The sequence below is a fragment of the Diprion similis genome, chromosome 8 (genome assembly GCF_021155765.1).
Source record: "Diprion similis isolate iyDipSimi1 chromosome 8, iyDipSimi1.1, whole genome shotgun sequence".
Taxonomy (NCBI): Eukaryota; Metazoa; Arthropoda; class Insecta; order Hymenoptera; family Diprionidae; genus Diprion; species Diprion similis.
Genome location: NC_060112.1, coordinates 15,109,758 through 15,126,148, shown reverse-complemented (window position 1 = coordinate 15,126,148; position 16,391 = coordinate 15,109,758). Strand labels below are relative to the sequence as shown.

Here is a 16,391-nt window from a genome sequence, read left to right as displayed (position 1 = left end):
TGAAATCAATATCAGACCTGTATCATCGAAGGAATTTCGCAGAAATCGCTTATTGAGATGTATCACGGTTACCGTCGATCACGTCTGATCTATACTATGAATTGTTGATTCCGCAGTTAGAAAAGCCGGTGGTTAAATTCACCCGTGAACCATGGTTGTCAGTCTCCTCCGACTTGTCCGAATGCTTCGAAGCAACTTTACTTAAACACCTTGACTTTTTCCTGGTTTCGGTTTATTCTCAATTTGTATGAAACGATTTTCAGATCGGGAAAGTTGATTTTGGATATAGTATTCCAAGAGGAACGCAGAAGAAAATATTTCTGTTACCATACAAACATCAAGCGGGTACAATCTAGGAGAATAACTTAAGCTCGCACGCACTTCACTGTAAGCAAGCATATACCTATCCGAATCCCGATAAAACGACGACAGAAGCTTTCGAGTAACGAAAATTCTCCGCACGTACATTATAGGCAGGTTGACGCGTACACCAGGCCTCTTTAAACCTCCACCCCCCACCCCCACCACCATATACTCGTAGAAGCGTGCTGAGAGTCATTCGGACGGGATCGTATCGACCGCGGTTTCCTTTCATGCCGTATATTATATACGAGAGGTGAACTGAGTAAAATACACCCAGGTAAAGCTTATACAGTTTGCAGAGTTACTACCTGGATCGAACGACATTACCGTAGGGTGCAAAGCGTAAGAAGGTATTTTATTTATATACTTCAACTTGTCACTTCCGGTCGTGAAGGGCTGTTAAACCTGAAACTTACCCCGGTCAGACTATTTCGATACATTTATATAGCTCGTATACGTCGCTTTACGTAATTTATTAATTATCCTTATATTTTTACCCCTTTGCATAATATAATTTCATTCCAACCGGGCATAATGTGGACAACCGGAGCGTGATATTAGCGAAGAGCTAATTTTAACCGATTGTGATACAATATCCATACTCTGTCCTTGGAATATGAAACATCTGCTAAGCGTAACAATTTTTAATATTCACTTCTGCAACGGATATAGCTCGAGTAATTCACCTCGTTTCGGTTAATCAAAAAACCTTCTCAACCATGCGATTTCGCATCACCGAGTTTTCGTGTGCTCCGTTGATTGTTGTTCCAGGGATATTTTTTCTATTCACTGGCCGTGCCTCGAACGAACTCGACTTCGCTTTCTTACTCTGTTGGCAGTATCGGAGTTTTGTGTAACGATTTATTATCGAGTGTCAGATGAAAAAGTCAGCGAAACCCGTTCCCTTTTTACCGTAATAATAAATTATTTAATATTCCGTTACGTGTCAAACGAAACGCGGTGCTTCGAAGCTATTACAGTGTCGTTGAAAGATTTTCTCGAAGTTAAGCAATTTGTTTGCATGTACGTGGCGAAGTATAATTGAAAATAAAACCCAGGTTATACAATCGACGACGGGGCATAATTTGGTTGACCCAATTACGGTAAAATTATTTCGCGCAAACGAGAACTGCGTATCTAATTACAACTGCATCAGAGTTGACGAGTAAGTTTTACATGCTAGTTCGGTGAAAAGAGACTCTCCTGTTAGTTTTGCGGTGATGAAGAAACTTTCGCTGTGGACGTCGCGATGTTACGCGTGGTTCCTTGTTCCCAGATGTCCGCGTATCCGTACATCTCTATTTGCTGCACTCAGTCGCCAAGACAACTGTCTCCTAACTAGGTTAATGAAACATTCGTCATGTCATGTTTCCTCTGTAATTTGTCCGATGGACATGAATCAGGCTCATAATCAAGGCAACCAGCGCTGCTTTACTTTGACGGATGGAGAAAATATTGTATCTATATATCTTGATAACTATATATCTCTGAATTTCAGCCACCTCGTCATTTTATCTGTGTGAGAAATTCTATTTTTCGGGCTTACGCGACGCTAACGGTCCTTATATTATATTCATCGCAGTTCATTGATCACTGGCAACTGTTACGGCGATGGCAACGCAAAAGTAATTGATAATCCAATTCCAATCTTCGATCTAAAGCATCTAGTCGATGCGCAAATAAATTGATCGATCATACAATTGAGACTTTATTTCTTGAAGAGTTAGATTCGAAATTTTATAACAGCCAAGTCAGACCGTCAAGAAATTTTCTATCGGTTCATTACAACTATCGATATTATCGATAAAGTAAGACGAATTTCAGAAAGCCGAGAATTTCCTCCACGTTATTGATTACCTCCGAAAACTTTTCCATAAAACAAATATTCCAACCTTACCCTTAAAGTAAGGAAGACTGTTCCACGGCGGTAGCATACATATACTCTCGTATAAAGCCTCTATTTTTTGCGAAGTGGATATCAGATACAACACGGGCAGTTTCTTTATTCAACAGGTGAACGTATTCGAGTGAAGGAGCTCCGCTCCGGGCCTGACGACATGTCCTTGTCTCATCGGGGCAAAATCGTTCTAGTGTGCAAATTTGACAGCTATTATGTTCAACCAAGCTGAAACGGGGTCTCGTCTTATTAGGGATATTAAGGGACCCCACACAGCTGAGACGCGTAAAAATTACACGTCTTTCACGATCTGTCTCCAGAATTCGAATGAAGCCATCGTTACACAAAGAAAAGAGCTTATTAGAGGTCCTCTGAGTGATAAAATGACACGAGAATGAAGTGGCATTATTCCCAACCGCCCTGAGAGAGCTACAATTATTATTTGGAATTTCATACCGGGAACAACGACCGGGGCTTTACTTGCACTCGAATAATTCAGAGTTGATTTTCTCAACGGGTTTGCGACGAAGCCAAGTCTCTGTAAATATTAATTTTTCTTTTTTTTTTTCTTGTTATTTATCGTCTGCAAAACTTTTCGAATAGTCTCTTAACCCGTGATATGCATCGTTTTTCCCAGCAGAGGTTATGAAATATTTTATTATCCTGATGGAACGCAGCTCTTGTAATTTCAAATAAGAACATTATTTCATAATTATTTTCAACATAGGATAACCGTTTTTCACGACAGTGATAATTCTAAATGCTTGATTAATCGTTATGTAAATAGTTTCTTAATTATTTTCAAACGTAGATGAGAATGCAGTTTACTTCAAAGAGAAAACTAGCTTTAAAATGATCGGAAAATCAGCTTTAAAGATTCGGCTCTGCAAGTGTATGCGATAACCGTTTTATGGGCACCAGGTTTTTTTATGCAGAAAATGCGTTACGGACGCGCACCTTTCCCATTTTATTATCTCCAGAGTTTAACATTTCTCTTTTCAAATATCGCAATCGTCTAGTCGGCGAGGAGATAAAATCCTCAATGAATATTTCCATCTGACTCAGATTTCGTTTGCATGTGTTTCATTTTTCAATTTTCCTATATTCCCTCATCCCTCGTGTATTTGAATTTCAAGTATACCTTGAGAGTTGCCCGCCCGTTCCGCTGAAATTATTACAAATTCGGTACCCACGTAAATAAAAAGCTCCGTACTTAAATTGATGAAAATTCACTTCACTTTCCAGGCATCCATTGTACGCAAGTGGCATTTCATGAGTCAAATTTAGATGAATCCCGTGCACAACATTCTTTCCTGCATAGAGATAATATTAAAGTGGCAACATTCCACGATTTTGGTACCGTTGGACCAGGCTGAGAAAAATTAGCAACGGTCCGCCTCCGTGTTTTGAAAATTCAATGGTGATAATAATATATCGTCCTCGAGGTTGGCGAGGGTAATAAATCGAGCTAGTTGACGGCTGATATACCAGTTGCACGAAGAAGGGTGGTTGATTCCATATAGCGGTTTGGCTGGAGCACCCTCGTCAATTCCCTGCCAAGAGTCCTTACAGAATTCCCTCTTCTCCCTCGTTCCTCATCCCTCTTCCCGCCCCTCATGCCCTTCGTCCTTCACCCCACGCACCTATTTTCTGCCGTACATACCCCAACGTCCTTTTCCTTTTCCGCCAGGAACAACGGGTTTGGCGAACCCCATCCTGACTGTCGTGTTATTCTCACTTTCTCAAAACGAGAGGGTGAGAAGTGGAGAGTGAATGGGAGTCGAGAGAACGGAACGAATTAATGCTTCAATTTGGGGATTGCACAAGTATTATACGACCAAAATTACATATTATACGTACATCTCGGGTTATTCAAAATTACAACGACCCTTAAGAGGTCAGGCGGTTCTTCCCTGTCGTTTATACCGTGCAAATAAAGGTGGTATAGCTATGCCCGATCGCCTGTAAGGCTCTATATTATTATACCTGCGGTTAACCGGTCTGTTGATTTTATACGACCCTTCCAAATTGGACTAGGTGGTAAGTTCGGTATTGTTCAAGTTTCCCCATCATCATCCCTCGTACCCCTGAAGAGTGAACCCTCCGCTTCCTCAGGCACATCATTAATACCTTCTTACCCGGAAGTTTCTTTGTCCTTGGAATGTCAAGATTTGTTAATATCAGTCAGGAACTTTTCGAATCGCATCGGATTGAGAATGCCGGGAGACTGTCGTCGTCGCGACGCGTCATCTCAATCAGTCGAGCCGAGTTTATACGAGGAACCCTTAAAGCCGCTCCCCTTCACCCCCTCCCCCCCACCCCTTTCGACGGATAACAAGAAAACTTGGAGGATACAGCTAGGCAGGAATAGATTAGGGAGCTTCCATCTTATATTCGTTGTTGGAAAGTCAGTCGAGGCTCGGTACGCGGCATTTTAACGATTTTTCCCCGTCACCCGACCCGATAGGGTATATACTCGGTAATTTCCGACGCTAAGCATACATTCCCCTTCGTAAATGGCTACGCGTACCTGAACGCAAATCCGATAACGATGCTTCCTGCCATTTTTACCCCGATAAGGGTTGAAAAATGGACAAAAGATAACTTCAAACCTTAAAAGAAATCGAGGAAGGCTGGGCTTTGATGTTATCGGTCGAATCTCCCATGACTTCAACTGAATGACTGAAATTTTTTTTGTTGGAGCTTGAGTTGCGTTCTTTCTAATTAGTATGCAAAGAGAGTGTAACAAAATCTCGTCACCCGTTGGAGTTAATGACGGTGTTGAGGCCAAAAGTGTCGTTTTCCGAAAAAAAGTTTTTATCCTGTATATACCTGTGGGAAAGAAATCGCGCCGTCGGTATGTAAGAGCAACACGGGGCACACGAGGCAGCCTTGCATTATTCATGGTTATATCCATATACCGAGGTCAGAAACGCGAATGCGTAATAAAGTGATAAGCCAAAAGTACGAAGTGAATAAAACAGCGCTCCATACGTATTCAAGGTTCGACTTTCAACCTAGCGAACTACGTGTCGGGAGATTTTCAACAACCTGAGAGCACCGACGAACGGTTCACCGCACTTCTTGTTGAAATATTCAAACTTCCCACCAAGTATTGTGATTCGATGGATTCACGAATGATCTCTCGCTGAATGACGTAACAATTTTTTTTTTACCAATTTCAACAAGAGATCAAATATCATCCCCTCATCGTTAGCCGAGGTGAAATTATAATTTTGTGCACTAGGTGAATAGCAATGGCCAACGGGAAAAGCTGCATACTGTATAATAGCGTTAGGTATTGATAGGTACACAGTTATGTTTTACCCTCCTCAATTAAACCTCGAACAACATGCGTTGTACGTACCTATGTAATCATCGCACGAGTATGAGATACTCGCCTGGTTATATGCTTTTCGTTATTAATATTATTATGCGGGAAATCGGGAAATGATGGATTTCGATTCGTCGATAAATTTGATAACAGCGTTGTGAAACTCGATATTAACCTGTGCATGCATGGTACGGAATTTAGAACACGAGGCGCGCATGTTTGCAGTAATTGCTCGAAAACCTGATGCATTCTTGGCGTAGAAATACGTATGCAATAAACATAGTTTGAGTTTGCCTAAAACAAATAGGCGCCACTGCAAAGAAGCTCCCGCATTGTTGGAGTATTTTTTACAGAGTAAAATACCGGATGGATGATTATAAGGTGGACCTTGAAAAAAAGTTTAATATACTTACATTAAATTACCACCGTTGTCTTTGTTGCAGCAGAACTCAATCAACTTTGTGATTTAATATTAGCGTCGAGTATCGCGGGCGGTTTGAGGGAGTTCAAAATTATTCAAATTTCGTATTCGCTTCTATACATATAGTTGGTGATGTTTTTCAAGGAAAAACAACGAATACTCAAAACTCGCCACATTTCACTTGCGTATGATTTCTGAGAACAGTAATCTTGGAGAATTCTACGTTCAATCTTTCTCCCATTGTCTTGCTAACTTAGTGTTCACGTCTGTTGTAAGTATATAAATATATGTAGGCATACCAAAGCTTCAATTCATTTCAAGACACTGCACTTCAATTCAGAGTTCATTATAAATTTAATCATGTAGTAGACACAATTCAGCGAAAATATGCGTTCTACAGGGGTGTTATCGGTAACTGATTTTTCGAATAAAAATATCCAGCATTATTGCAATTTATCATCGTTTGTATCAGAAATTTTATTCCCGATGTCAGGACGGGAGATGCATGATTTTAGATACCTGGAATAACGTGGGACTTGGCATTTTGTGTGCGAACCGCGTTTTGAATGAGGAATATTATATGATAATATACTTAGGTATAACAAATACTATGAGATAAAAGGAAATACGTGATTATTTTCAATCTCTTTAGCTATTCTTCAACAGCTATATATATATGAAGATTTCAGGAGTGACGCGGGGACGGGAACAATTCAGGTTTCAGATTAGGGGAATGGTTTGGCACAATCTGTACATCGTACCCACGGAAGTTTCAAGACATCACTTTCTCTAATCGAGAACTCCGGCGTCGTAACGAGGCTCCGGAAGTCGCGTTTACCCTTCATATTCTTCCTCATTCTACAACTCAGCTTATAGAAGAGTTGAAGAATAGCTAAAGAGATTGAAAATAATCACGTATTTCCTTTTATCTTATAGTATTTGTTATACCTAAGTATATTATCATATAATATTCCACAATCAAAACGCGGTTCGCATATATATATATATATATATATGTTTCCCAGTTTCCTGCTTCCGTTACAGATTCACGCCGCAACACCGTAGCTGCGTAGTCTAATATCGTAATAATTCGTATTCCGTGAGGTATTCCGGTTTTCCGCGGCCACGTGATCGTCTCGACTCGCCACAGTTTTCGGAAAGTTGACTTTAACGCTGTTTTCATTTTCTCCCCTCCTGTTCCCCCAATTCTATTTTTCCTCAGTAGGTACTGTGTATCGCAAAAATGAACTTTTGTTTTGATTTTTTGTTTGAATTGGTAACCAATTTTATTTCACTAACCGTCTAGCTTTTTAATTTTCGCCACTAACCAACATCAGACCTAACTAAGTGTATAAATATGGATGTTATACTTACTCCAACTGAGCTCTGCATGAATGTCCAACCGTGAATTAGACCAAGAAGAAACAGCACATGAAACAAAAATGTGAAACATAATTGAATTAGTTTAATATTCAGGATATACACGTAGGCACTTAATTAAACAGGCACTTATGTAAGTTCCTAAATCGTATATTACGGCTGCAACGCGCCGTTCGATATCCTCTGATCATTTCTATCTGTTTACGCAACGTGCGTATCACGTGCGTGTGCATTGTACCTACTTTATAATTAGATAATTGTAAATGGCGATAGGAATGTGTGTATATATGTTTTCATTGTACACTTGTAAGCACGGCCGGATAATGAACGCAACACGAATCGTTACGAGAGGGTGGAGCCGTTACAGCTCCGCGCAATGTAAAAATAAAATTGTATAGCGTGCTTCGAAAGCATTATATTAGAAAGTACATTTTCTCGTAAATTTTCATACTATAGTACACACGTCATAATATTATGCGATATACTTTTATATACAATCCTGAGTAGGTACATAAGGATAATCTGCATGTATTTATGACGACTGAAAGGTACAAGTATATTCATGAATTTCAAAATACGTATTTGCAAACAACGTCAAACGAGTAATTATAAATACGCGTTCTTAGTTTGAGTCTCTTCATAAATTTCGCACGTTTATTCTGACGCGCCGCTTTGTTTCGAGGCCATGGCAGCTTCTCTGCACCAACAGCTTTGTTATACGTGGCATTTCGCGTTATTGTTTTGTACAATTTTTATATCCTAATCTCTCCTCGCTGCTGAGTCGTAATATTTTATTCCCTTTTGAAATATCACCTCATGCAACAAAAAGTCAATGCGTATTTAACTGTCATCAATCACAGTTAATGCGCTGGCAGAGGTTCAATATTCAATTATTAACAAATAAAATGTATCGTACACACAGCTCATTACGCTATATTTGCTTAATTATCTCACGTATGATAATTAGGAAACAAACCGTGACCAAGGTCTCAACTTTTTAATTCAAACCAATTTCCATGGGAGTACAAATGAAAATACCAGGCTGTATGTTACACGCGGCTAACCGTATTTATCAGATACAATAAATCATGCATATGCTTACATTAGAAACAGAATGAGCAAACGCGGAGCGTAATCGTATTGCTTAAAAGCGTTTAAATAATAGGACCGCAGGTGTGTTGATACAGTTCGCATCAATTTGAATCTCAGTAGGTCATCATCGCAACAATTGGAATGCTAGTATACGTGACTACCATTGTATTGGAGTATTGAGAAGGCAGAAGTGATTTCACACACTGTCTACGGGAAACACCGAAGTCTTGTACGACTGACAAGAATACAATGGAAATGAGGAGTTGAGCAGCCGAGTGACAAGTCTGTTGTTATTTTATCTCCTCAGCAAGTCCGCAATCAGCATCTGCTCGAAACGAAGTCAAGAAAATGGATGGGATTGAATTTCTGCGTAAATAGAACCGAGGAATTATTTATAACTTGATAGCTGGCATCAATTCATCCCTATCTCTGGCAGAGAAACCGCGACTCGTTCGAACAATCGGTTCCCAAATTGGCTTCGGAATTGAGTAATGGATTTTTACCGCCAATTAGGCTGTCATTAATTAATTGAGACTCTCCCATTCCACCGGAGAACAGCAAGAATCGAGGTACGATATCTCACACCGATGCACTCTGCGGTGTTCTAAACCGCTGAAAAAGAGGCCATTTTTCACATGTCCAGGAGAGCAATGAGCGAGATGTTTCACGAGGATCGATTGGCTGCCTTTTTCTCGGTTACAAGTGGTCTCACCGCAGCAGCAACAGCAACAGCTCGACTCTGCGAGTACGTAGACCGGAGTTGTTTGGACTGTTTAAAGGGCGGGATTCTCCGGGAATCAACTGTGTATCGTTCATCGATTCGAAGGCCTGCGGGTTCTGGAAGCCGTTGAGTCAACGTAGAGGGAAATCGAATTTCCCATCCAAGCTCTGTGGCGCTTTGAGGACGTGCTTTCTTGCCTCACACAAGGCTGTCGTTGCTAGCCATAGACTGCAGCTTTAATAAGACTGTCTTCAAGCTTTTCCACGAGACATATTTCTCTCTGTCAATATTGTGACTCGAAAATTTATACGAGAGAAACGATGTTCCCGATGATTTATATTTCATCCGGCGTAAGCTGGTCTTCGCCTCGAGACAATCAACGGAAGCAGTTCTTCCTTGTCTTTCGGTAAACGCCAAACGACTCTGAATGAGGAACGAAAAGATTTCGTACACGATTGACTTGGTAGAGATTAGTTTTACGTTTTTTTTTTTGGTCCTTCTTACAATTCGTTTGCCGAACTGCTTACCGAGACGCGATTGTGCTGCAGTTGGCTGCTTTTACATTGAGTGACAGGCAAGACGCGACAGGCAGCGAGAAATATTTCAGTTCACGGAGAGGAATAAACTGCTGGAGAGGAACCGATTGTACGAACGTCAGCATTTTCCCTGCAGGATAACAAGCGCTGCTGAGTTGACTGGAATAATGTTCCCATGTATGGATCTTGAAACATTTATAGTATGAGTTTGACAGTCGGTTGACTTGTTAAAAGTAGAATTTCTGCTGCTAAGAATTTCACTCTGTACTGTACAATTTCGACTTTAAAGTTCCGTTACACCTTTGTCGATAATTCAGGTGTAACGAGTTTCGGAATGAACGTATCGTGCACCCCTTGCTTTGATCTTCTTCCAACCCCAAGAAACATCCAAATCCATTTTTCGATTTCCGCTAAGTTAGGATGAGAAGAGAGTCTAAATTGAATGTAGTTTCACGATTCATAACGAGGAGCTTTCCCTTCTTGTAATATCAGACACAGGCTTCCCAACAACTGATTGCGAAATTCGACAATACATGACATTCCCATATCCTTTTTCCAATGCTGGCTGACAAGAGATATCTGCTTTTTCTGTCCTTGCTTTGGTCGCGTGGGAATATTGCGATCAGTTGGTAAACGTCGCTTCAGAGATTGCAGGAAATTCGGCTATCACTTTCTTCGATCGATTGATTTTATGTACCCTGCCTCGCCGATTCTCCTTTGTTTCTTCCGTTTACTCAATACTTGCCGTTTTTCAATAAAGCCAAAAATGGAGACAATACTCCTATTGTTCGATTGACTTGAAAGCAATGCAAAAACCAATCAGTTGAGGAAATTGTAATCGTGATGAATTAAAATTGTTCAGCAACAATGTGCTGACGTGTGTCTCACACAGTCACAGAATTTTCGTTTTACGGATTGGAAAAAGAAATATTCTGAACTGATTTTCTGTAATTACGCAACATCTGAGCAGACGGAAAGAGATATCGACGCTTGTTCGGTATAACGTATGAAATTTGGATTGGTTCAAACGAAGATAAACGACGCGTACAAATTACGAAGTAAGATTTACGGCTAATTACTTGGATTTTCATGGCCTCTTTCCAAGCATCTCTAAAAACCACGAGGAATAAAATACGTAACACGAGTACATAACTTTTCGCAAAAATAAAGTGAGAAAAAAAGACCGAGTAAATTAAACGAAAAATGAACTTTGTGGAGTTGTTTCAACGCAATTTACTCAGGAAGAGAACCAATGTGAAACATATTTTTTAGTTTAAACTTTTTCTTCCAGCCTTATCTTAATTTGCGGGGTTAAATCGGATTATAAACATCCCTACAAGCGGCTCGCCGTGGATATAACTTCTTGCTCACGTTCTATCCTGCAATTGCACGACTTACTGAAATAAGAGGTGTAGTAGCTTCTACATCTTATTGGAATTACTTTTTCTTCCACTTTTCCGCTTGACTTTCAGAGATTTTCAACGTTCTCTACTACCAGCTTAAACTCATTATTATGGATTCTTTGTCTTGGATTTCTTTTGTAAATCCTCTTTGCCTTGACACAACCATCGCGAAATTTGTAGACCATCTTCCCAGCAATTTCGAACAAGGATTCCGAAGCGAAAACCTCCGCTCCGGATGCGTTTAGTTGTACTCTCATATCCTCCGATAATTGACTCCTGAGATTCTTCGCTAATTAGTTACAAGCATTTTGGAATTATATTGCATTCGCGGAATGCCTGCATAACATGCAAGATGAAGAAACTTCCACTGAACCCGGTAGTCAATAACCTTGCACCGGTTGGCTTGGAATTTCCAAGATCGTGAATGCCGATCAGAGCAATACACGTGTTTGAGATTCAACGAAAGCTAAGAAATAAACCAACGAAATCTTGAAAGGGACAAGTACCGGCATTCAACGGACAAGCTTTAATTGCTCCGGATTAACTCTTTGCAGAATTCAAGTTCCGTCTAGACACAAAGATATGATGTTAGAGGGAACAAAATGCAAGCTCAACTTTACGTACGAGGAAAAATCCAGGATCTACATTGATCTGAAACCATTACCAGAGAGCGTACGAAGCAGCAGCACCACGGGTGAAACAAAAATGCTTTTAAAAAGTATGATGAGCTTTGATAGGTACAAAAAAGAAGAGTGATTTGCCACTTGAAACCGCCAATTACTGTCTCTCGAGCTTGAAATACTTTCTCAGTTTTGGTCAGACGCATCACTCAAGAAGTCCAAGTTCTGCTTTTTACCGTAATACAAAACTATGTTCAAAACGGAGTAGCAGCTGTAGGTATCTACACCTAGTTGAATATTCTTGGACAGAAACGTAAGTGTAATCGACTACAAGCCGTGAAGAGCATTCGGTAGAAATATAGAATTTCGTCGTAGGTTGTCTACAGCCGAGTTATATATCCTGCAAGTAGATAAAGTAGTATAAAGTACCCGCTTTGAAAGAGAACAATACCAACTTGCGGAGAGTAAGCGGTAAAAGTGAAGAGAAAAGACTCAGCAAAGAAAGTAGAAGAATGAGCTTTGATCTGATTCGAATACTGGCGAAAAAGGGAGGACACGGTGGAGGTGGTTCATTTCGAGTCGAGCGGAAGTTGAGAGAGCCGAGAGACGAGGAGACTGAATGAAACGCATTTGAATTGACACCGAAGCGGAGTTTCTCTGTCAGAGGGAAAATCGAGCACACCGAGGGTGGATATTCAGTCCACATCCATGAAAGTCCCGGTGCCGTCGTTCCGCCATCCGCTACCCGGTTCCCTATCTCTCTCTCTCTCTCTCTCTCTCTGCACCCTCCAGACTCCATGATCGGCACACACCGACTGCGTCAGGGGAACGTGTGTCAATCCGATATCCAATAACCGCATCTGAATTGCTTGAGCGTTGTACTGGAATACCGCATCTGCTGCATCTGGACCACACTCGGTACTTGGTCCGATGTGTCTTTATCCAATGCCTACTCGTCCGCTGGACTGATGCCTGTTTGTTCAGTCCGGCGCGTGACCCTGTAAGCTGGAACACTGGTCACATGACACGAGTTGCTATTGATCAGAATAGCAGTGAGATAACTTATCGCTGTACGTTCTGCACAGCGATGAGACAACCGTCACATTTCCCGACCAGGTTTCGCGCGTTACGTTGTCGATACATGCGGACTTAAGTTGGATGATTTGTGACTTGAGTTTGGGTCGTCCGACCCGTTTCTCTGTACTTGACGGTTTTGGCCTCGTGCTGTTGTGTAATAAACTTAGGGCTAGTACATACATACATTGTTATGGAAAATTGGAATTCTGTTCTTCCTAGTAGATATGATTTACAGTGTATAGCTTACCTTGCCGTGTAGTATTCGAAAAATGCGACCATGATTTCCAGTGACCTCGTGAGAGCAGCCCACATGGTTCATTCTATTGTACAAAGTTGACTTTTGATTTTATACAAGTTTGTCAGACCACATCACATGCGCTTGATGATTTTACTTTTGTAATTGACATGGGGTCTTAGCCTGGGATCAAGAGCCAACCGTCGATGAAATCGAAGGCAAAGCTACGCTGCTCGTGAAATGATATGAAATGTAAACCTGATTTGTTTGTTCAAACTGCAAATTGGAGCGTATTGCATGGCATAATACTTGAATTAAGTGGACGTATTGCACTGTAATTCATACTGTAATGTTCCAGCGTGTGGATAACGCTGCCGAAAATTATAGCTTCGAATTTTTTATAAAAAATTTCTGGTTCCATGGTATCACACGTGTTATACATATCGTACGTGATATTCTATACTGCACAAGTTCTTTTCTTCCTCACAGGAGTGCACGACTCGATGTGATCGAATATTTTATCTTCTTTTCAATAGAAGCTTACTGATTTTATAAAAAAGATGAATTTACCGAAGCGAATTCTAAACAGGTATTTTCCAGCTGCTATGCGGAGATTGTTCTCCTGCGAAAATATCAAATCAATCAGAGAATTTGCAATACTTTGCCAGCGAGGAAAAACAGGTGCCCGGTAAATCCCATCCGAATGAATCCAGTCTTTTGTACATCTCTTATATAGCGGAGAGACAGTTGTGTCCAATGTTTAGCTTACATCGGTGAAAAAATTACGGAATCCTGCGGGGCTAATTTATAAAAGTTTACCAAGCGATACATCAAGATTACCGAAAGACTTGAAGAAAAGATTCGTTAAATTTTTTTTTTTTTTATCGTCAGACAGGAAAGTTTGGGAGATTAAGTTATACCTCCCTTCTGGATCATAGTGACAAGCCAGCACGATCTATTTTCATCGAATAAAAATCTCCCCAGCCCCGAATTTTAATCCTTACTTTAACAACTCGCGCTGAATCCGCCGCTTATTCCAAGTTCTCGTTTCTCGCCCAAACTCGGAAACTCCGTTAAGCACTGGCGAGCCTTGCCGGGGGTTGGAAATACCGCTCCAATACGACGAGGGGGGAGGTGAATGTCGCTGGGTGGGTACAGGCAAGGTGAGTTGAGGTCATGCAGGATTAGGGTTTCGGGATGTCGGTCTGGTCTCGGTGAAATGCTATTGTCGTGATAGCGATAATTCAGCTCAGTGGTATCCGAGATTCTACTTAGCATAATACCGACTCGCGTGTGTAGTTAATTTCGGCTTGGGTTCTAATTTAATTACCCGTTTTCACAGCAGTCTCCCATTGCCTCGAAAGCCTCTGATGTGGGAGAAACTTTTCTACGCCACCGCTGAACCCTTTGACAAGTTTCGCGCGTATGTTCCCCACGTTTAAGCGTTGAAGACGTACGTGTAGTGCCGAGGTGCTCACCGCATGGAATGGGCAGTTAGGAAGACGTAGGCGGTATGTGGTGCAACAAGAACTGTGTACCGCAAGACACGATCAAGTATTCAGCTAATAACGACACAAAAAAAGATCATTAAAACATTCGTCTCGCTGTCTGTAATTCAGGAAGTGAAAGCTTGAAGATTGTAATGAAAAATTCGTTCCCTCAAAGTCGTTCTTTTTTGGACAGGAGTGGCAAATTAAGAAACACGCGGCACGCTGTAGCGCCAGTTTTAAGCAATAAGAAATGCTGAAAATTTTCATTACATGGAGTTTATGGTTATCAGGGAATTCTTCATGCTTACGAGACACGCGTCAGGTATATATTATATATTTATATGGAAATATATGTCGGCCACCGTCGAAACGCAAAAACGAATAAACGTGCATCGAGTTGCAGGTTTGAAGTGTTTTGCAGGAAATATAATTCCAAGTCTAATGCGGTACTGGAATCATCAATTTGGGCCATGATTTCTTTTCCGACGTTGTACGTAAGTATATGTATATCGCAGAGATTCGTTAATCTAATTTAACGAATCAGTGCGCAGCAGCATCGCTAATTATACACCGAATGAAGCACCCAACGCTTTTATCACGCGTGCACAGACGAATTTATTTAATCTTTGAGAAACTCTTATGGAGCTTGATCGTTACCCTGAGAGGGATCTTTGCCGTCCACCCCCATGCCGCCCTACCAATCGCCGCTCTCGTTTACCTTTACGATACATGCCTGGATAAGCCCTCTTGGCGGTCTGTAACTACGCAAAGAAGAGGGAAGGGGGAGGAGAGGGCCAAGTGAAAGTGCAGAAGGGCAGGGTTGGTTTTAATTAAATATTATATTCCCGCCCAACCTCGGGGGAGTATTTCGCGCCAAAGTTCGCGTGACTCTACGAACTAGACAGAAGGCAGGGAGTTCTTCACGCCTAGTTTTCTTCTCCCCCTCCCCCCACCGCATTCCTGTTTTGAACGACGTTTACTCGTACCCTTTTTAAAACAGAGTGAGATTGTCTTAGAAAGCGAGGATTAATTGCGTTCGCTAATTGCAAGATGGGGCGGGGATGGGGTGGGTGATGAGTTTTCGAAAATGAGAAATTCAAACCGAGGAGAGAATTGCGAGTTGGAAACGGTGAATGGAAGAATTGATGAACAAAAATTTGATTAAGTTGAGATTATAATAACAAAAACAATTATTTTTTCCCGATAAATTTCTGTTTACATTGTTCTTACTTACGTTCTTCGGGTTTCCAAATGTTCTAAATCAATTTTCAAAGTCAACTTAAAGCGGATATTTAGGGTTTCCAATTATCGGTTTGCATGGCATTCGGGTGTAAATATTGATCAGCGTTACGGGGGTTGCAGACCCGACACCCCATGAGCCATATTCGTTTACCGACCTGAGACGGCGCCTCGTCTGATTTCCCGGATATAACAGAGCTAATAACCGTTGCACAAACAAGAATTCAGCAGCATGAATGCAGGACGACGTTTACCTCCGTGCATATTACCGGAAGCTTGATACGAATTCCCTTATAATTTATAAGGCCATAAAGTGGCATAATCTCGGCGTGAATCGTTCGGTGATATGAACCGACAATGATCTCGCATCCGGCTTCCAAACCGACGACACAGCAGGAGATTTTCGCGCGGACTAAGCAAGAATTTCCCGACTTTTCACGGTGTACGGACAATTTAAATAATTGGTATTATCACCGAAACGAACCGCTCGTTCTGTCCGTAAACTCTCTCAAAGACTTCGGCTATGGTTACGATTCAATCTTCACGAATTTTCAGAGTACACGTATCTATCCACTCTCTTCGG

At 41.2% G+C, this 16,391-nt stretch overlaps 1 protein-coding gene across 6 annotated transcripts in view; it reads right to left on the bottom strand.

The window, feature by feature from the left end:
• The window catches only part of LOC124409202 (synaptotagmin-7), a 165,474-nt gene that overhangs the window by 13,621 nt on the left and 135,462 nt on the right, over nucleotides 1-16,391 (bottom strand). For 4 of the 6 annotated variants that reach the window (XM_046886659.1, XM_046886660.1, XM_046886657.1 and 1 more), the window contains one exon: nucleotides 7,390-7,401. In XM_046886659.1, coding sequence (XP_046742615.1) covers nucleotides 7,390-7,401 — 12 coding nt within the window. Of the gene's footprint in view, nucleotides 1-7,389; nucleotides 7,402-13,091; nucleotides 13,210-16,391 lie in introns of those variants that run through there. The other 2 variants (XM_046886662.1, XM_046886663.1) reach the window with 2 other exon arrangements.